Here is a 23,617-nt window from a genome sequence, read left to right as displayed (position 1 = left end):
GTCGCTACTCCTCTTTTCGAAAACACTCTTCTTAAAGCCACAGCCAGCATTGGAATACTTGGCGTTGACATATCGAACGACGTTCAGTTTCGCGGTCACTTGGAGGGAAAGGCTAAATTAGCCTCCAAAAAGCTTGGTGTGCTCAGCAAGGCGAGGCGGTACTTCACTCCGGGCCACCGCATGCAACTATATAAAGCGCAAATTCGGCCCCACATGGAGTACTGCTCTCACCTCTGGGCGGGGGCTCCCCAGTACCAGCTCCTTCCACTTGACCGTATTCAACGCAGAGCGGTTCGAATCGTCGACGACCAATCCCTTTCCGAGCGGCTTGATCCTTTGGCGTTGCGTAGAGATGTGGGGTCTCTCTGCATCTTCTACCGCATTTACCATGGAGAGTGTTCAGAGGAGTTGTTCGGATTAATACCTGCAGCTGAGTTTCGTCATCGGACGTCGAGGCAGAGTACGAAATTCCACCCGTATCACCTCGACGTCCGCCGTTCCACAACTGAGCGTTTTTCAAGGCAGTTTTTGCCGCGCACCACCACTTTGTGGAACCAGCTGCCCATTGAGGTATTTCCGAACCAATTCGACTTAGGGTCCTTCAAGAAAAGAGCGTACCGATTCCTGAAAGGCCGGCAACGCACTCGCGAGCCCTCTGGCATTGAGAGTGTCCATGGGCGGCGGTATCACTTAACATCAGGTGAGCCTCCTGTCCGTTTGCCCCCTGTTTTATAAAAAAAAAAAAAAAAAAAAAAGCAGTAGTCTAAATAATATTATATACAATAATGTATTTTATTTTTTGTTGTTTACGATCACTTCGTATATCATTACTTCTTTATTTTAAGCATCAAAGTAAACAAACTTAGAGAGAAGGATAAAGGAAAATTCCTTTGTAATACCTCTTTCGGAAACAGGCTGGCGCTAGCATTTAGCTGTTACTGCACTATAATATGGACACTGCTCAGCCACCTGTGACCATGCATACAACACGCGACAAGTCAAGACAATTGAAGTGAAAATGTGTCAATTAAACGCCTTTAAATACGTTTAAAAGTTCATATATTTTTAAGTAAGGGATTTGACACAGTAAATATATATACGTATGGCGCGATAAACTTTTTCCCATTTTCGAAAAATAATGAGATTTTGGAACGCTACTCTGAACTTATTTTATACTTAGTAAATAGTCATAACATTTAATATTTTTGATTTATTGGATATTTAAATATGTGGTTTTTACTAACGAAATTCAAAATAATTCGTCCCAAAATCTGAAAGTTTCGTGAAATTCCGGGGCTATAATAATTACGATCCTAACTTAACTATTATCTGAGATATAGCCGAATAACAACCAGATGTGAGGACTATAACATAGATTAATAGTAAAATACAATTTTTGTACAATATATAGTTCCATTTTCCGAGACCTCTATCCCACTTATGGACAATTTCTATGATAGCTGGTATAAATATTCCTAACGTCGAGAAGAAGATGGCACCGACGAGACCTATCAATAATTCCAGGTCAGGGACTGCGATGGCCAGGATAACTGTAATAGAAATGTAATTTTAGTTTCGTTGTTTTAAAATAGTGTATAGTCATTGATATACAAAAAACCCATGATTCACAGTCTCGAATAAAAGTAACGCTCGAAAGTGTCCCGAAACACAATTTCTGTCCCTTTCTATAACAGTATGTCTATAACAGTATATGTTACAAGCATATATTATTGCAAAATCAACCTTACGCCAATTGCTTAAAGTTGTTATTACAACGCAGTGTATACGTACTTAAAGCAATAAAATTTTACGACCGACCGTGGTCGGTAGGACAAGGTCGTAGTGGAGTCGAACATGACTTTTTTATTTACAACTATTTAACATAATTTTAAATTTATCCGACTTTTCGGGTGCTTTACAGCGTGCGTGGTCACGGTGACTGAAGACAAAAGGTGTTGGATGTTAAATAGTTGTAAATTTATAATAATACATAACTTTAATCCGGTTAAAAAGTTTTTTCTTTAAATTAAAAAAAAATGTTAAATTGGCTACCTCCTGACTTACACTTTATATAGCGTAAATATATTTGTCAAAAACTACACACAAAAAAGTTCAAAAGTACATAAATTTATTTATAAAAAAAAACACGAATAAATAACATCGACTCCACTTATTAGACGCGAGACTATTTGAAATGAGTGCACAATTTAGAATGTTGCGCTCATTTTTTGAGGACGTTTTTTAGACGTTGATTGTGCATCTTGGGTTTTTTATATATCAATGTGTATAGTATTTAAAAGTATTCCTTAACCGCTTTGACAAGCAGATTTATTTGTGGGTTTGATGAATGTGCCTTTCAGGTTGAAACCCTTGTTGTTTCACCGAAAATTAATACAACTGTTAATCACATTGCAGCCGACCAGTCACATAAGCTTGATTGATCGTGAATTTGACTTAAGCAATTTAATTTTAAAAGAAATATTTTTTATGTTATATGTTTATCTTTTTTATTCCTGCCAAATAATGACTCTATAGTACGAATGGCCTAAGCATTAGCCAGCCAGTTTATTAAATGTTGTAACAAACGCTACGGGTGAATATCTTTCAGGCCGTTAGTTAAATGGCTCGGCTGTTAATTGAACAGCTAATTAAGCTAGTTGGTTGCGACATAATATATACATATTTTTTTCTAAATTAATTGAATTCTCTTCTAAAGTGTGAGTCGTTACAATGTTGCGTCTGTAAACCCCATGAATAAACAATAAACTACAAGCTCCCACCTTTTCAGAATGCCAAATCATAAAATGACTGCTTCACGACTGATTTGAGAGCGACCGCCGATGCGAAAACCGCTGTGTGAGTTCGAAAAGTGAGTTACAGAATCGCAGGGCAGGTATCCGGACCTTGAACGCGGCGAGTGGGACTTGGTTATCTAGACAACTTAGGAAGTTAAGAGTACAATTACTTACAAAAAGTAGATACAAAGACTAGTTTTACGAGTGCATCTAAGTCACCCAAAATACAGGAATTAAATAATGGCAATACAATCAATCATGAATCAATAATCAATTACTGCCCAAGGGGCGCAAATGTTTATCGAACTATTGATATAATTGCAATGCAAATAAATGAATATTAATTACCTTCCCACATTCAAAAATTTAAAATGCATTAACCATGTATATTGGCACAAAGTTATGTATAATAATTCAGTAAGGGTAATTGTATTAGTGGTTTATTAAAATATAATAATTAACTATGTGCACCTCAATTCTGTAATTTAATATGTTATTATTATTATTATTATTTACTTAACACACTGGCAGCTTTTAATAAGCTGATGCGTGTGTATTAAGGGATTTGGAGAAACTTATCCAGTCTATTTTTAAAGGTGTTTACAGATGGTGCACTGATCACACTTTCCGGAAGCCTATTCCAGTCGGCCACTACACGGTTTGGGAGAAAGTTCTTTAGGGAATTTGTGTTGAATTGAGTGGTCTTAAGTTTTAAAGAACTACCCCTCAAATGTGTATTTTCACTTAAAATAAAGAGCTTCTCAATTCCTGGAACATTATAGTGGCCAGTGAGGATTTTATAGGTTTCAATGAGATTTCCTCGTAATCTCCTACTTCCTAAATCAGTAAGGTCAAGTGCTTTCAGACGCTCATTATAAGATTTCTTCCTGAATGACCTTATCATTTTCGTGGCTTTTCTTTGAACCCTTTCAAGCATACTAATATCCTTTATGAAATAAGGATCCCAAATGCTGTAGGCATACTCTAATATTGGTCTAATGTAACATTTATATATCTTTAAGAGTGTTCTTGGTGACAGGCATTTGAATGATTTTCTCACTAAATAGAGCATGGAATTAGCCTTTTTCACTATATTCATGATGTGACATTCCCACTTCAAATCATAACTGATGGTAACACCCAAGTCTTTTTGCGTGACTACTGGCATTAACTGCTGTTGACCTAGGCTATAAGTAATGTGCGGATTTTTCTTTCCTATGTGCAATATTGTGCACTTATTAACATTTAGTGACAGCAGCCACTGCTTGGTCCAATCAAAAATATCATCTAAACCACCCTGTATTGCTTGAGATTGGGAGAGTGGATTTCCAAAAAATTTTATGTCGTCGGCAAAGATCGAATGTGAAATCTGTAGTGAGTTCTTCAGATCGGTCATGTAAAGAATAAAAAGTAAAGGGCCAAGTACTGATCCTTGAGGAACGCCACTTAGTACTTGTCGAGGCAAGGACAGTACATCTCCAATACGAACTCGAAAACATCTTTCCGTAAGGTAATTCGTAATCCAGGCTAGTATTTTTCCTCGGATCCCTAAATGCTCTAACTTGCATAAAAGTCGGCGAACTGGGACACGGTCAAAAGCTTTTTCAAAATCTAGGTAGATTATATCTATAGGATCACCCCGGTCGAAACTTCTTACCCATTGATTCAGGCACATGAGAAGGTTAGTTGCGACAGATCGTCCTGGTACAAATCCATGCTGTTCGCAGGGTATAATATTTTCATCGAAAAGGAATTTCCTTAATTTCTCAGCTATAATCTTCTCCATACATTTGGATAATATACACGTAAGACTTATAGGTCGATAGTTGGAGGCTGATAATTTGTTACCATTCTTAAATATTGGAACAACAACAGCAGATTTCCAATCAGACGGTACAAGGCCTGTGTTTAGCGAAGCATTCATAATTTTGGCTATGTTATCTGCTAGTGATTTGCCACATTTTTTTAATAGTATGGATGGAATGCCGTCTGGTCCTGACGCTGTTGTGTCATCAAATGTATCTAGGGATTTTAAAACCATTTCACTCGAAATCGAGAAAGCATCAAAGGAAGCTTCAGTCCTGGAAAGTTTGATGTTCGGTATTGGTCCATCAGGTTCTGGGGAGTAATTTAACTCAAAGTTATCAGCAAACATTTCTGCTATCATTGATGGCTCAACAACAAGTTCATCTACCTCATTTTTTAAAACCGATGGAATTCCTGTTTTAGAGCTGAATTGTTTTCTAATGTATGCATAAAAAGATTTTGAAGAGGTATCAATGACCTTTGATTCAAATTCACTTCGTCGTTTTCTTGTAAGTTTAATTATCAAATTATTTATATATCTGTATCTTTTGTATATGCTATCAGTCCTGGCTATTCTGTATAAACGCCATAGTTCTTTTTTCTTCTTAGTTAGATGTAATATTTCGTGATTTATCCACGGCTTTTGTAGGTTTTTATTCTTGCTTTTAGTTTTAAGAGGTATAGATTTTTTAATTGCGTGTTGGATTTGATCTTTAAAGTTGATCCACAGATCATCTGATGAGCACCCTTGAATAATCAATGAATCAAGTTGTTTATTTAAACTAATATAATCAGCTTTATAGAAATCATATTGGGTCTCTTTTTTAGACTTAACTTCAGTACCAATAATTTGTAGAGAGACCGTGAGTACCAAATGGTCACTTCTTCCAACTGGAGGATAATAACGTACCTCACTTATAAGAGTATCGTCATTGCAAAGTACAAGGTCTAACGTTGACTCCTCGTCGTTTCTTTTTCTTGTGATTTGGTTTACGAATTGATTTAAATTGCTGTTAGAGAACATATTAAAGAAAGATTCACTTACTTTGTCTAGTTTTTTTACTTGGTTAAGAGGCCATTTTATGTGTGGTAAATTGAAATCACCTATTATAAGTACCGTGTTCTCAAAGGACGCTTTATCGATTGTATCGAAAAGGACTTGGTCGGATTCTTGCATAGTGCAGGATGGAGGGCGGTACACACAAGCTAACAGAATTTTTATTCCTTTATATTCGACATCTAGCCATAGAGCCTCAACACGTGGATCGTGGTAATTTTTATTTACTTTGGTATAAATCTTTATGTTATTCATTTCATATGCGGCATATATCAGAACTCCGCCTCCGGGTCTATTCGCTCTGTCTAGTCTATATAGGGTATAATGAGGTATATTAATTAGACTATCAGTCAATTTACTGTGTAAATGAGTTTCAGTTATCATTATCAAAGCAGGTTTGTGCGTTTGAACTTCAATAAGAAAAAGATCGAATTTTGCCGTTATGGATGCTAAGTTAGTGTATAAAATATTAAGTTCGGTTATATGAGGTGAAGCTAGTTTTTTGTAATTGTTGTAATTTTTGGTATGTTGTTAACATATTTTATAGTGAGATCTTTCTCGCCCTTTTCGATCCTTAGGGCAAGTTCGTCTCGCAGACTTTTCAGCTGATCTCTTTGGTACGGGGTCATATCTGAATAAACTCTAACGGGTTTACCAATTTTACTCTTGTTTTTTAAAATATCGGTAGCGACGCGTTTATTCTCGAAAACGACTTTTATCGGACGTGGCTGTGAGGGGTTAACGACTGCCGGTTTACCTAAGCGAAACACATGCACTATCTTGGGGTCAGGGATTGGTATTGGATTGAAGGCGTCAGCTATCTTGGCTTTGTCGTAAACCTTTCTTTCCTCTGAAGAACATGATTTTAGTTCCGGTATACCAAACACAATAACATTGCAACTGCGCTTCTTTCTCTCCTCTATTTCATTTATAACAGTATCCAAGTTGACAATGGACGGTTGAGTGGTCTTCAGAACCTCGACCTCTTGTTGGAGCTCAGTAACCAATCTACGCAACTCTGGAACTTGTCTTAAACCGGTCTCACAGTCATTACAAAGATACGATAGTTTGTGCGTCTGAAGTCCAAAGACACGCAGTTCGGTCGCAGAAAGACCGTTGCATTTGTTACAAATGAGTCGGCAACACCCTTTGCAAGTTACTTTGACATTTTTCTCGTCCATTTTAGCAAGACACTTAAAACATTGAGACATGTTGGAACTTTTTAATCTCAATATATTTATTTTTTTATTTTCTTTGTTTTTTGAGGGTAGGTCTTTTACAGCACGGCTACTGCGGCAATGTGTACGGCTACTGAGATTTATGTCACCTTTGCCCCATAATTTCTCTTAATTTGTGGAGATTATCGTTACGGAAATAAAGCCTTGATCAACAAATAAATACTTATCGCCGATTATAAATGCAATAGATTAACGTAAAATAGAAATTATACACCAACTCGATTTAATGACGTCTATGTTCCTTAATTTAATTTGTTTTCTAAATGAAAATGACATATTTCTTTACTGTATCACGTAATTGACAATTGTATGTCTTTATGGTAATTTACTTTAGAAGTTGAACCTGAAGGCTTTTATGCTAGGGTACTTAAGTTAGTTTAACAATAAAATTAATTATTATTCAAAGCAGACAAAATGTATTAGAATACATTTCCATATCATTTGCACATTTGAGAAGGATTTCTCGGTTAAAAAAACGCGTCACTAAGGCCTTTGTATAATATTATTCATAATGCGTTGTTCACAATAAAAAAGCCTCGGAAATATGGGCCTGACGTTGAGGTAAGCCCTTCCCCTCTGTCTGTAATTTCAATTAAAATGCACACCTTTTGCATATAATTAGTCTACATTAATCTGCGGCGTCGAGTAGATTTAACTAATAATCGATATGTTTACTGTTTACAGTTACGGCCCAATTTTGTAAATGTTTTGGTTAACAATTGCGTCAATCAAATCTAATATAAATAACTTATATAGTTAATAGGTTTTGTGTATTGACCAAAAATCAACATGTTATGTATGTTAAGGCAATGATTTATTGATTTAATCAAGGCACATGTATTTGTATTTGACTTGGTTTCAGAGTTTCTTTAGCAGACACAACTTTGATCGGTGAAGAGTTAAGATCTTTGATTGATCTGAGCTTTTGAAGTATTTACAAATTTAAGGGTTTGGGGATTATTTATTTACTGAACTCGATGTTGAGTTGCCATGTTTAAAATATGAAGCGCGGTAACATCCCCAGATGATCATAGATAAGTAACTATATATCGAAATAGGTGACTGTAATACAGGTTTATTCGTTATCTTCTGTCGGATGATGAGGTTATCATTATTTCTTTAATTATAGTATAGGCATTCTATTTTTAAAATACGTAATTACTACAATCTATGCGGAAAGAGAACACTTGTAGAATTTGTTCGTAGCAGTGCTAAGTTACCTATCTTGTTATGGTTGTTATAGTTCGATGGTAATCATATTGATTCTTTGTATGAAAAAAGTATATACATTTTGTGAATAAATGAAATGACGGGTAAGAATTATATTAGTTCGCATAAGCGGTACGCGGCGGTTTTAGAAAGATACAACAAACGTGATTTGCTATATAAAATGGTCGACCCTTACTTTCTTAACACCCATTAAATTCGTCTATAAAAGTTTATAATTTAAATTAATGGAGGTTTTACCCGATAGTCACTTTTCCAATAAATCCTGCACAGATCAGTGGGCAGAGGGAAGAGGCCCGTCTATCAAAAATTGATTCCGGTGTATTGGAAATAACGGTGATTGACAAGATGGTATTAACTTCAATTATTGACAAAGCTTCATTGATGAGTGTCATTTAACCGAGCTTCTACTAAATGTTACTTACTCGTATTTGAGTACTGAATTAATAATGTTGAAGGTTAAAAAATCTTAATACAATTTCAAATATTAAATGAATAATCTCATCTCAATCACTTACTTGAGAATATGTTATATACACGGACAGTTAATACACTTTTAGGTGAGCGCGGTTGCGATCACCTAGTTAGGGAGTGTGTAGGAAATTAAACATAATCAGTAGTTAATATTTTATTGCGCGCGGGAAGAACGACCGGCGCTACGAATTGTACGTACTGTCGCTATACAAATTATGTGGTATACATAAACACCTACACACTCAAAGTATTTACTTAATATTAATTATTAACCTTAACAAAAATATAGAATAAATGCTTCAGATGGACTTCGAGCCTTAATATACCTTTAATTATTTTTCCATAGTCTGTAGATGAACTTACGTCACAGACGTGTTGAGCCATGTCTTACTGAAACTGAAATGGAAATCTCAGTCCAAATTGTAAGGTATACAGACCTAAGAAAGACAGTCGAAGCCACACGTGTCACCTCCAGACAAGAGAAATATGGTAAGACCACAAAACGATGAACTGACGACATAATAGAAATATGGGGAGTAATGGGTGGAAGAACTAAAAAAAATCTAAATGGAAATAGCTTGTCCTTACCTAAAAGGGGTCCATACTATAAAACACAAAACGTTAAAATTAAATAACTAACCAAGTGTGAGTAGAAAGTAAGGTTTAACAAAACAAATACCGATTTGATATATAAACTTAATTACAGAAATATGCTAGCCCCGGTCTCTTCTTGCGAATAGCAACCAACCAGACCTGAGTGAATAGATATTTACAACCATTATTTCATAGTTACCGAATGACGACAATATTATGCCCTTGTGGGAGACATACATTGGCAATTCACATCGCTCGGGTATCATACAGATTCTCCTAACCATTTATCAATGTCGGATATCCGTTAAGGACGACGCGACGCTCCGAACTGTAACTCATAGAGAAATGCGCCATTAACTCTCATTCACTCCATTTGTTTATTATTTCACTAATAATTAATGTATGTACGCTAATCTCTGAAGCTAAATATGGATTTTGTTTTATTATTAATACAATTATAAAATAACTATTATTCGATATTTTTTCCATTGACATCTGAAAAAACAGTCAGCCGATAACGCACAAAGCGACCATCACAAAGCGAAATGAAATTGGGTCGATTCTAAAACCACAAATGGCGTACAAAATTAAAAATATAGTTTTTGTATTATTTATTGTTTTCGCCAAAAAATTATGCAAATCTTAAGCGTAAGGTTTTGTAATACTTTTTTGTTTCCGAGGTGCATTTGGTCGACCTAGTTCGGTATCTTTACTATATTAAAATCATCTCTGGTTTAACAAAGCCGCCAAGTTACCTACCTACTTACCTAATATTATCAATACAGCTAGAACTTTCATAATCTATTTGTTATGTTATTTCTAGTTATATTACTTATTAACAAGTTGGTTATTTCAAACAACTGATAACGGAAAAGTGGCCGCCAAATCTCTGAATATTACAGGGTCACGTAATGTATCCCTTTATCTCATTTGAATTGTTTAGAGTTCAGATTATGTATGATATGAAAACCTCTAATAAAACTTTCAGTTTGGCTTTTATTTACCTTTGTAAATGCGGAAGATTTTCCTTTCTATATGTAAATTTGAGGTCATAAATCTAATACAAATTCTCTTTTATGTCATTGTAAAAAAATTTACACACATTGCTGTTAAATTATTTTCTTTAGAAGCCTTAAGCAATATATAATATCATGATATAATGAAAATTTATTGGTTCAGTTGGGTTTTGAACCGACGAGTAGGTACGACAATCCCACGCTTAACCCCTAGTTTAAACTGCTCTATGATCTATTTATTATTTACATCTAGCGTAGTGTCCTATAAAATACAGATACAAATTAATACATGCCCAATCATAAACCTCATTGGGTTTTTTGATGTCGATTATAAACGTGACTGTTGATTCCACACTTGTGGAAGATTTCACTTAAAAGTACCTGTACAACATAACTGAAAACATATATTTCTATAAGTTGTGGTATCAATTAGGGCCGGCTTACTTAAATATACTTTTTAAAAACGACGAGAGATGTAAATCATTTATTTATACTGCGATGTACGAACAAATTAATGCCTTCAGTGAAGGTGAAAATAATTTAGCTTCTAATATAAAGATATTAAGAGGAATGAATTTTTAATATAGGTAAAAGGTAACAATACTACATCTGCGACTCAAGACTTGTTGACGAAGATTATTGGTACTGAATTAAATAAACCAAATCTTTGACTACCGAGTCAAGGAAGCGATATATTAAATAATTTTACTATATTTAAATTTATAGTAAACAAAATTTCGTATCTGATTTGATTATCGTTCACGAAAAACGAATGAGAACGTTGGTAAAAATAGACTTTTACATATAAACGATGTTACTTTTAAATTAATGAGCCAATATGAAACTACCCACGCTCTTTGTTATCGTATAACCCAGAATAATTATTTTATAGCGAGTTTTCCATAAGAATATTAAAAATACATTGTAAGGCTTTGTGGCTCGTGTATATTCAAAGTTATGGAGCCTTACGCAAATTAAATACATAAAAGTGGGCGACTTTGATATTTCTAAATCGTAATATTTTTCTCGTTCAAGTACGTGCGAAATAATATTTTGGGTATGCTCGTGTGTTATTGTTGATTTAGCATATTGAAACGAAATATTGAAAAGTGAAAACATTTTAATAGTAAAGAGAGTTTTTGTTCAGTAAAATATATCATTACCTCTATCATTAAAAGTTACTTTTGTTTGTTTAAACGATTTTTATTATTTATTTATTATTGTTTAGCCTGAGATTGCATCACTTTTATTTCAGGTAAGCAATCACTCTTCAGTGCCTGACATGTCATCGATTTTTGACGCATACATGAGGAAACATGATGTTTGTCTTCAGAATAGGAGCAAACGGTATTTTTTTAATTATGTAAAATAATATAAGTTTATAATAATACATAATTTCAATCCGGTATAAAAGTGTTTTCTTTTAATAGGAGCAAATGCTAATTGGGAAAAAAGAGAGAAAACTCCATTGATACACAGCCGTGATTCGGTCCCACGACCTCAGGGAGACACAGAAAAACGAGATATAATATATGTACAATATATAAGAGGGACTAATCGTTTCTGCATAGGATTTTTTTCTGATTAAATAATTACCACGGGATAATTGAAATTAATACAGTTCGATTTTAATGTAAAAAATGTTACATACACAGGTACACGCAAGCAGATACTTTGCGGCCTTGTATTTAGATCATGCCCCATCATAAAAAACCCCTTTAATATCGAAAGTTGGCGGAATCCATCCTTAAGAAGCTACTATTGAAGAGTTTAGATTTAAAAAATTACCTGTTAGAGTTACGCTTACTGTTCGAAGTAGAATCTGCCCTAGATTGTGGTACTTCTGTCCAACTCTGGAACAGATCCTTAACCATAGGATATCCATAGGTGCGTACATTTGCAAGCCATATGTGAAGAATACAGCGATTGCAACCAACACTTTGGCTGTTAAAGCCAGTCTGAAAAGAATACAATATTAAAGTGACTTCAAAAATATTTCTTATTTACATAATATGTTGAATTGAACAGTTTATATTGTTATTTGTTTAACACAAAGCGTCTAATGGAAATACAATAAAAGTAGCTCAAAGCAGTTTGTTTTTTAAAGAAAAAGGAAAAATGTTACTGTACAACCTAACAAAATATAGCGGTACTGAAAGAGAACTAAATATAAATTTGAACTTGATCCAATTTATATTTAGATAAGTTATTTTAATGAATAACGTAGTTATCTTATTCAAACTTGATCTAATAATTTAAATTTATGTAGACGAATCAATTAATATTTACATATAACATTAAACATATGAAACTCATTACTAGTTAATGTAATTATTACGAAACAATGTCCATTATCACCGACGTTTACTATCGAGATTCTATAAATAAATCGAAGTTATATTGCGTGCGCTACCCTATGGTTTAATCAATTATTTTGTAGCATCACATCTCTTTAGTGGCTGTTGTGATGGCGCCATTTTATTATATTGCATTAGGCTTTTATTTTACAACTGCTTTTTAATAATAATGAATGTTATATTGGCACAAAGTTAGTATTTGTAATATTCAGCTGGAATTTATAATACATTCGAAAGGATTGTTTTTGAGTATTGCTTTATAAGGGGTTTTAAAGAATTTGCCCCAATGTTACACCCTGTAAACAACTTTTATTTAACTTGATTATTTACATTAAGTCATCTTGCTATTTGATAATTATATTTTAAAGGCTTTTAATTAACATGAATTTTAAAGGTTCCATTCCTGGCGATGCAATATAAAAAACAGATCTTTGACGGTAAAAATAAATGCAGATAAAACTGAACTGAAGAAATTTCTTGTGTGTTCAAATGCACTCGAATGCACCAATGGGTTCGGATTTAATCATAATTTAATAAAATAGTTCTTTGTTACCTAAGTATACAACAATATTGTGTAAAAAAAGCAAATTAACAAATTGCAATTTGGAGTAAGCATTTTAAACTTGGTTTATTACGAATAAATTGCAACTGTCTTTTTAAATAGCTGTTTCGTATTTATACCTGCAATTACACGGGACCCTTATTTATTAGCCTAAACGTTATTTCCATACTATTCATTCTGGGATTCTCAGGAGAAAATGTAATATACGAAAACTAAGCAAACCATTTATTAATGATTTAACTATTGTGTTTGTTACCGAAAAATTGTAAATATCTTTAGATTAAAAGCTACCTGTCGAAAATGTGTGACAAAGGTTTACAATTTAATGGATTATTTTCCAGTAGATCATAATCCATCAATCTTAACTTCAAACCCTGGTTGTTCTTTAACCACATGCATTATAAGTGAATCATTTTTGAGTCATTATTTTTTATATCTTTTTACAAAACAGGTCAATAATGCAACATCAAAAATTTATTTAAATATAATTTTTACTTCCGATTTTTTACCAATCATCAAACAACATTCAGTATGAGGCATAAGAAAGTAGTAAAAAATAATATAGAACGTGCATATAAAATCCATCCATACAGATAGAATAACAAAAAAAATTCTCAATTGATATTCTTAAACTTATTTCAACGATATGTTACTAATATTGCGGGGAGTGAAGGAAGCTTTGGCACATCACAAACCTACAACCAACTGTGTGAAGACTGCGGCTATTCGTATTGGGTGAAAGTACGTTAAAAAAACAAATACTAAGAAAACGTGCAGGACAATGCCGTGTGAACCCAGTCTTAGTGTTCATTGAATATTGACGTGCCCGATGGGTACGTCAAGAAGCGTCATCGTCCGCCCTTACTATATACATATTGTGCCCACGCCTAGAAGTAACCTTCTAAAAAGGGCTCATATTATTCGATGAATTACATAGGTTAACGGACCTTTTTTATTACGAGTTGAGTGAACTGACAAAAGTGCTAATATTTGTTAGAGCTTTAATACTTAGTTAATGTTTTCATTTTGTAAATATAAAGCTATTCATTAGCTATCATTAGCGTTCCATTACATACGTATATGTATCTCATGGAATGTTTTATCCTGTAATAGGGTTGTAATACTAAGGCTTACTATTAAAAGGCTAATTAATATTCAGAGTTAAGCGTGAATTTGGAAAACGAATTACTTGGGTAAAGGGTTTTAATCTGTATGGAGAACGAATAAATTTAATCAAAACTCCTATGTAAATCAAAAGTCTCTCTCTGTACACTGGACTTTAAAGAACCTTAACCGACAATTCTATAATGCTGAAGCGCAAAGGGTGCCTTCGAGGCTTATGTCAGGCTAGCAGATGTCAATCTCATATTGTATGAATAATAATAAATTACACTACTTTTGTTTCATCATTTTCATTTTTACATTTCGTAATCAGACCCACTATTTTGTGTCGCTATCCCCGCGGCCTACAAATTCAGTTGTCATAAAGTTTGGCAGGCACGCTGCGAGTGAGGGGGAAGGGACGCGATGCCACTACTCGCAGTTCACTCACAAAAAAAAAACACGCTTCTAATCACTTTACTACGCAGGCTACTAATCACCTGCACTAATCACTAATCAAAGTGAATACAGGCCTAAAAGCATCTGCGATGGACGAGTAAAACTCACATGTAGATGATAGAGAGATTATAAAAGGACTTCACAAATTAATTAAGTAGCGTCCTTTTTTATTGCAAGAATTACGCATATCCCCCGATGTACGTCTGCTTGGGACTCATTAAATACTAAAACCATGACCCCACCAACGCGGCAAGGCGCTAAACGGGGTGCGGTGACAATACCTTGCTCAAAATAAAAGCAACGCCCAGTCACGTAATCTCGATTTTGGAAGTCTATTCTGAGCGCTAAAGGCGAAATCGATTTCATTTTACAGCTGAGTCGAAATTAAAAGTTGCCTATATTCTATCCATACTTCGACTAACTTTAATTACAAAGTTATCGGAAGATGAATTAGAACTGAGATCTTAGTAGCTATAGATAGCTACTAATGTACCTAGAGGTACATTTCCAAACGTCAAAAGGTACTTTAAGTGGTTACTTATTTATAATTTATATCATAAAGTGTTTGAAATTAGATAAAAGCTGTAGGTGTAGCAGAGAGTATGTAAAATATATTTTATTAATATAATCAAATCTCGTTTATTGACACAAAGGTTATAAATTAGACGTGTGATTTTTTAAATTGATATCTTTTCTTTTCACAAGATGTTTGTTTGATAATATTGGCACGTTCAAGCCAGAAAAGCAAGACTATTAAATGTCACATACTGAAGTAAATCTGGAAAAGCTATTACTAACAAAAAGCTTTATAAAAGATAAATAACACTATACTCCAGCTCTACAAAAAGGTATTTTATCTTATCTTAAATTAAGTAGTAATTACTTTAATTGCCTTTACACGTTTCTGCGCTCATGAAAAGTAAATCATATAAAAAAAAACAAAAATTTTCTTAAAGCCAAACAGTCAACAAAGATTTTACTCATGTTTGGTATTTTAATAAGTTAATATATGAAATAGCGACAGACAATGTCTAAACACTCAAAATGTCTTTATTCGAGGCTGGGGTGAATAATCTATTGAACATAATTAACAGACGAGATTCAATTTACACCTCAGTGAGAAGCGTGTTTACCCACGCAATATATTTTTTAACTAGACTCATTTTAATTTAAAAAACCTAAATAAAATGTATATACATATCATCATGTGCAATATCATTTTAAGTAATATTAATAATTTATAGATATACTGATAACATGAAAAACATGTATCCTAGCCTCCGATGTAATGAAAACTGTATTTCAGGAGAGTGATTTGCCAGTTAAGGTTACTGTGTAGCAATATAAAATTTCTATTACAATTTAAATAATGAAACAATTTTATGCCTATTTATTTCCCTCTAGGCATGCTCTGCTAAAAAGACACCGCTAGTACTCCCCAAAAAGGGATTTTGGGATTCATTTGAATCGCGGCACATTAAATAGGCACAAATAAGTAAAGATATACATATTGATAAAATATTACTATTCTTTTCCATATAAGTTGCTTTAAAACTGATTTTACGTAGTATGGTAGTTACATAATATGAAAACATTTCCCAGACCAACTCTTTTATGTTTTCCCGCATTACTTGTCTATACAATATAACGTTTGATACTATAATAATAATGATTCAAACGATTAAAAACAAAACCGTTTACAATATGATGTATCCAATTATATACGCAATTAGTTTATTAACTAAAGTATTTTGATATAATACACCCTTGAATGTCATTATAACGCGAAAACCGGCGACACAATCAACTCTGTCTAGATATCCTTGAACCTTACATAATTTCATATACTGTCAAAGTTTGGATTAGTTGATGTAAGTTTTGAGTAACCATTTGTATGTAATATATTATCCACTTATTATGAACACACGCCATCGACTTTATGGGTCTAAGTGATGCCTTTTCTCACAATGTTTTCTTTCACAGAATGAGCGAGTGTTAGAAGCACATATAATTAACAATCCATTTGTTCGAACAGCCGGGGTTCGAATCTACGCGGCATTATAATCCCCATAGTAATTGCACAACACAGTCTGGCAAATAATTAACCAATAAGTAATTATCCAAATAATTAATAACTCAAATTTAAATTCAATTCTATTGATTAAAATAGTAGTTATTAAATACAATAAAGAGTGTATATATAATGAATGTATAATGTAAATCACGATGGACTCTTTGATCTGCCATTTTCAAGAACGAACGTAAAACTTACGAACAAGCAACTCTTATCGTTCATAATTTAATACCAGCCTTGCGATTCTGTAACTCACTTTTCGAACTCACACAGCGGTTTTCACAACGGTGGTCGCGCTTAAATCAGTTGTGAAGCAGTCATTTTATGACATTCTGATAAGGAGGGAGCTTGTAGTTTATTGCGAGGCAGTTTTGATTTTGTGTTGTTTTTATAATATTTATGAATAAAAATGTGATTTAGGAATGGTACCAACATTATATATGATCACATAACCACAGATCCGTAAACATTGAAATATGTAATTAATAAAAATCAAAAAGCCTCCAAGCTAAATAAAGAAAACTCGTTTGTGAAAAATACTCATATATGAAAAACATTACCTGCCCATTTAACATGGGCAGATAATATTCTTTATATTCAGTTCTAGATCAAAATTCCTCTCAATTGTATAAAGATAAAATACATACTTTTCATCTCGAGGCAGATTCAATGTGATGCTGCCAAGTACTTCCTCTCCATACTTCAAGTAGCCAAATATGCCCATGACACCATACAGTATGGCTACAAGTAGCATGGTCATATTTAAAACACCTGGACACCCAAGAAAGTCCTGGGGCTTCTTCATTTCGTTTTCTACTGGCATTACAACATTAATGCCCTCCATCGCAAATATTGCTGTACTGAAACAAATTTGTATAAATAGGTTATATTTCATGGACACTTACCACAGAGTCAAATATTTAAAAAACTATCTTAGAGTAGTTAGAGTATCTCATAATGGTAATAATACTTTTTGTTTCGAATGCAGTACATGTATAAAGTAGGTGGTGTAACTTCTATTTTACTTTTTCTGTAAAATATTATGATATAGTTATAGCTTGGATCGAAAGAGAAACCTCCGGGGTTGAAAAAGAAAAAAAAAGACATGAAAGGTCTTTCCCCTTAGGGAGCGTTCAAGTATTACGTAACGAATTTTGGGGGAGTCGGGGTCCTTTTGTGAAAAGTTACGATGCGGGGCGGGGATTAAATTAAGCGTTATTGTTAATGTTATTTTCGACTTTCCAGTACTTTACACCACATAATGGCAACTTTTAGGTATAAAGAGTCACTGGGTGGTCACGAATCGTTTTACTATTGGGCACAGAAAACCGTTACGGCGCATTACATGGGGGGGGGGGGGGTCAATAATCTTCAAAAATTGCGTGACGTAATACTTGAACGCTCCCTTATACGCTATCCAAAACCACCAACATGTACAAATATTTTTTAAAAAGTCAGTGGCGCTACAACCTTTTTAGGTCTGGGCCTTAGATTTCACTATCTGTTTCATGATCATTTGTCAATCTAATAGACAAGAAGGTGATTAGTCTCCTGTGCCTGACACACGCCGTCGACTTTTTGGGTCTAAGGCAAGCCGGTTTCCTTACCATGTTTTCCTTCAGCGCAAATAGAAAGATGGGTGCCGGGGATGGAACCTACGACCTCAGGGATGAGAGTCGTACGCTGAAACCACTAGGCCAATATTGTTCTCTGAACTAATATTTTTACTATTCAACGCACTCGCGAACCGTCTGGCATTGTGAATAGACACGGACTTACAAACTCTAGGGCGCCGGTATCACAACATCAGATATTTCAATAAACTCGTAATTAACTATGATTAATAGTTTTTTTTTCATATATTTGTATAATGATCGGCCCAACCTTATTAGAGTAATTAGTGACAATAAATTGATATTCAATCAGTACTAATGTCCCAAAGTGCTTCTGAGAGATCTTGGATTGAATACTTTTACAAAAAAACCTCACCACAGCCTTAATTTCAGTTAATTAAATGAAATTTTATCATGAAATCGTGTAAATTAATGCATGTGAAGTGAATTCTGAGTTTATTTATTAACCTTTGATGAATTCTTTAAAACCCAGGCCAAACAATACAAATCGTTCGGCAATAATTGCAGAGTGCAAATGAATTTACAGACTACATAAAAACCACCTTTTTACCTTATAAATAAAGGCCATCCTTCCATACCAGCTACTAATTTCACTTTGCTAACATCCGGTAAAACTTCAAACACGTAATAGCACGTAATAGCAAACGTTATTAACAGACATATGTTGGCTAGGAGGGAAAACGGAACCAAGAACTTTAGATACCGCACTTGAGTAAGCAATACTAGGGGAAGTAACAACATTGCGCAGTAACTTTCGACTGAGTACTGTAGCGTTGTTAGATGATCCAGCATCTGAAAAACCAAATAACACATAATATACGAACATCACAACATAATACATTCACTCTTTGTGTGAAAATATACAGTAAATTATTTACTATTCATATTCATGCTGAGAAGAACGTTTATACGATTTTCTAAGATTAATGTTAATATCACTTATGTCAGCGTGCCTTATGGCAGATGCTTCTTCTAACAGTGTCCACCGACTTCTGCCGCGTACAACCCTGCGATTCTGTAACTCACTTTTCGAACTCACACAGCGGTTTTCGCATCGGCGGTCGCTCTCAAATCAGTCGTGAAGCAGTCGTTTTATGATTTGGCATTCTGATAAACAATGAACTACAAGCTCCCACCTTTTCAAACGAAAAGTGAGTTACAGAATCGCAGGGCTGCTCTTGTGCTGTACTTAGCTCCACATTTCTTCTGCTGCCTTTACGTATTATAATATTATTGCTAGTGAATTAGTATTTGCAAGGTGTTTAGTTAACTTAGAATTTAAGTAATAGATTCTCCTCGACGTGTCTCCGTCTTAATTAATATAATCATCAACCATAGCGTTTAATCTCGTGTACAGATAAGCTTGATTGGTGGGTAATTCAACGTTTGATTGAACTAACTTAAGACAATAAAATCTTTTTAATTGGGTCACGTAAAATGTTACGCGTGGAGATATTTTATATAGCGAGTTGTTACTTTTAGTAGAGGATTATAACGACATACCTAGTCAAGCCATAAGTTCTATTACAAATACAAAAGCGTTATTTTTAATGAAGTAATGTAATATTATTAAAATTTATATATACATATTTATTAGTCTCCGCAAAAAATAAAAAATATTCTATTTGAAATGGCCACCATTATACAGGCCTTTAATCTGTTTGGCCACGAAGCTATGGATTTACGCACTGTTTCCAAGGAAATTTCGCCACTGCTTGCTCCAAAGGTTTTTAGGTTTAGGTTTTTCGTTCGGTTAGTTAAATTATTCGCAAGAAGCTTATTTTTACAGATCTTGGACAGTGCAACACGTAAGCGTCCCACGCTCATTCACATTGAGTGTAGAAGCGTTTAGGCATATCTTATCGTTAATATACAAAAAATTAAAGAACCAGGTTGTTTACAAAGAGAAAATCATTTGTTGCAAAGATGACATTTTGAAACAAAATTAAATGAAATTTATTCAAACTGTTGAATTACATAAAAATACTGCAGATAGAAATACTATGTACACATATTAATATATATTACGTATTGCTCACGTAGTCTACAAATGTTTTATTTCAGTACAGTTAAATAAACGTATCAGTATAAAATATATAAGCAAGTTCCAACCTCTTGTTGGATGCTTTCACATGAAGCCATATTGCAAAGAACGTTAGAGATGTAGGTAAATAACTATTTTAGATACTCGGTACTCTGCAACATTTGAAACCGATTTGATTTTAACTCTTTTAATTTCCATGGCGCTGTTACTTGTCAATGTGTATTATAAATGTGTAAGGTATAACGACAGATAAGGATATAATAATACTTATATCATTAATGCAACTTAAAAAGGAAAAGATTAATAAAAGAAAATTCTAATTTGTAACATTTTATCGTATGTCAAATATTATATTCATATTGAATAATGTAGTTAATAATCTAAAAAAGAAAAATATTCTAAAATACATTTACATACATTTCTGTGGCCAGTGACGTGGAAACAGGAAGATTTATGGCAGCGGAGATTAAAAATTGTTTAATTATTTTCAAATATACGAGTAAAATGCGGGTAGCCGCGCACGTGCGGATCGGAAAAATGGGATTTCCTTTTTTATTTTTAGCTGAATTTCACAGATAACATTCTTTACGGTTTTTACAATTTCGTAACTTCAGAATTAATTTATTATAATATTATGCAGAGTGGGTGTTTTCATAAAATTATGGTAAAAATTACGACCACAAAATAATGAATCAGAATGTAATATTTACGCTTTGTTCGATTTCTGGGACCTAATGAAAAATATGTAGTTTTCTTCTAGTAAATCCAGTTACCCTCATTATTTAGTACTTTTCCATGTTTAATTGACATTATCTTAAAACTAACAATATTTAAATTATAAAAATAAATAAATTGGTAACAAACAGTTATATATTTATTTTAATGGTACTTTCAAATGCAAACAGCTGTTCTCTTGATATAATTGATAAATAAGTAATGTCACAACCGTGGTACCGCGTAATGATTAATTAGATTTCATAGATGTTATAACTTCCAATCTTAAGTGCGAGGTTTTCTTACTACTAAAACCTTGATAACTAAATTTATTAAACAATAATAATATATAACAAATACAAACTCAGTTTTCTATTCATCTTATTATGATAAGGATTGATAAGAATTGAACTGGTATTTTTCCTAGCGTTATCTATGAATAATAGTAGTACAGTAGCGATGTTTGCATTGCTTGTCTTTAAATACATTTATCTTTATACTACCCGGAGTTGTATTTAATATTTATGAACTATAATAACTGAACTGCCCTGCGATTCTGTAACTCACTTTTCGAACTCACACACTCCTTCTTATAAACAATAAACTACAAGCTGCCACCTTTTCAGAATGCCAAATCATAAAATGACTGCTTCACGACTGATTTCAGAGGGACCGCCGATGCGAAAACCGCTGTGTGAGTTCGAAAAGTGAGTTACAGAATCGCAGGGCTGATCATGAGGTTTCGGGTTCCATTTTCGGGCGTGAGAATTAAAAAATGGCGTTTCAATTTTTACGAGAAAAGTTTAATGGGGACTGTCATGCGCCTGCACTCGTCAAATGCAGTCGTGTCGATCATCCTGTCCATTGCAGTATGTGAGTTATGGAAGAGGGAGTGCATGTCCTGCGTACATGGCAAGTCTCAATAGAGATGAGGCGCCGTGACCGAGTCGGGGACAGTTACGTTTACCTGCTTGAAAACCCGCGGAGATATTCAAGTCCTAAGGTATAATAGGATAGATAAGGACTAAATATTGAGGGATTTACTTTAATAGTTTTTTACGTAGTTACAAGAGTGCAGTGTAATAATGTAATATTGTGCGCAAATATTGTGAATGACATTCAAAGTAATCTTAGATTAGTCGGATCTTGACACGAGTGAAGATGTCTTTGAAAATATTACGTGAAGCACTGGTACGTAAGTAGATAAGGAAATAAAATATTTCATGCGATGCCTAGACTGAAATTATGAACATTCATACATATAGATTTAATGACACGGATAATAATGGCGTGGATATAAATCCTCTATCAGGTAACGCTGCAAAGACTTTATTGCGTTGCTAAAGAAACCTGTAGCTCTACAATTGTTGTAGATATTCTGTATACGCTTTTCAAAGTTGATTGAGTGACTAATTGAATGATAATGACCTATCATTATCACTCAATTTTATCCAACAACTATCTCCTAATAAAGATATATTTAACATATATAATATAAGAGTAAAAGTAGGTTAACATGTCATATTATGTCATTGAGATCTCCAGCGGATGAAAAAGAAACGTGGGAAGACCACAAAAGCGATGGGCTGAGAATTGTTGTAGTGTAATAAAGTACACATGAACTGTGTTATTCCAATTAGTTTGATTTATTTTATTTAATATAAAATATTTATACTTGTAGATATCTCAATTTGTAGGAAATCCTTTAATGTCATAAGTGCAAATCTACTTATTTATTCATAAATATATAAAACTCGATTATTTTCATGTTATTTTCTTTAATACACCATAAATGTACTTACATCTTTCAAAGAAGAGGCAATGAAGATCACATAGACGCTGGTTCCTCCGAGACAGACTCCGGCCATCGAACAGTCAGCGAAATGCCTAGAAAGAGGTAAAATTTTATACGAAGATATTTCAATTAGAATTCTAAGAAATTTCACGATTAAATAAAATATTATAGAAACTATTATTAAAAGGGAATACTAAAACTTTACTCTTAAGAGTAATCGTACGTAAATTCGTTAGTTTTTCACGGCTCGAATCGCTATGAATAAACTTCATAAAAATCGGATTTTTAGAACGAATTTTGAGCGATTTATGCCTGCATACGCTTGTTGAAATCTGCTCAATTGCTGTGTAAAAAAATATTATTAATTAATTATAAATTTATTTTTACATATTGTTCTCGGTAAAATTACTTGTAAACAGTGGATCAATCTTTCAAACAGACTTTTATTACTAAGTATTTACTCGTATTAATATTCACATTCAAGTTTCTTCTTATCGATTTTTTAAATTTATAATTAATAACTGGCTTAAAAGAAAAAAAAATATAAACGACCATCGTGATAATCATTTGCTTTTAGCGTCAGACATAATTATATTATGATATTAATCGAAAGGTCTTCTTCTGTAATGGTCGAAGTCGTTGTTTTAATAACTATGTATGTATATGTTTC

General features: G+C 33.6%; 1 protein-coding gene across 1 annotated transcript in view; it reads right to left on the bottom strand.

The window, feature by feature from the left end:
* Positions 1–771: 771 nt before the first annotated feature.
* Positions 772–23,617, bottom strand: part of LOC125059258 (proton-coupled amino acid transporter-like protein pathetic) — a 42,531-nt gene continuing 19,685 nt past the window's right edge. The window contains exons 5-9 of the mRNA XM_047663624.1: positions 22,955–23,039; positions 18,945–19,186; positions 17,408–17,620; positions 11,996–12,165; positions 772–1,550 (exon numbers count right to left, since the gene is read on the bottom strand). Of these exons, the coding sequence (XP_047519580.1) occupies positions 1,306–1,550; positions 11,996–12,165; positions 17,408–17,620; positions 18,945–19,186; positions 22,955–23,039 (955 nt within the window). The 3' untranslated portion in view covers positions 772–1,305. The remainder of the gene's footprint in view (positions 1,551–11,995; positions 12,166–17,407; positions 17,621–18,944; positions 19,187–22,954; positions 23,040–23,617) is intronic.

This window comes from Pieris napi, chromosome 19, assembly GCF_905475465.1.
Source record: "Pieris napi chromosome 19, ilPieNapi1.2, whole genome shotgun sequence".
Lineage (NCBI taxonomy): Eukaryota > Metazoa > Arthropoda > Insecta > Lepidoptera > Pieridae > Pieris > Pieris napi.
This window is presented reverse-complemented; position numbering and strand designations above follow the sequence as displayed.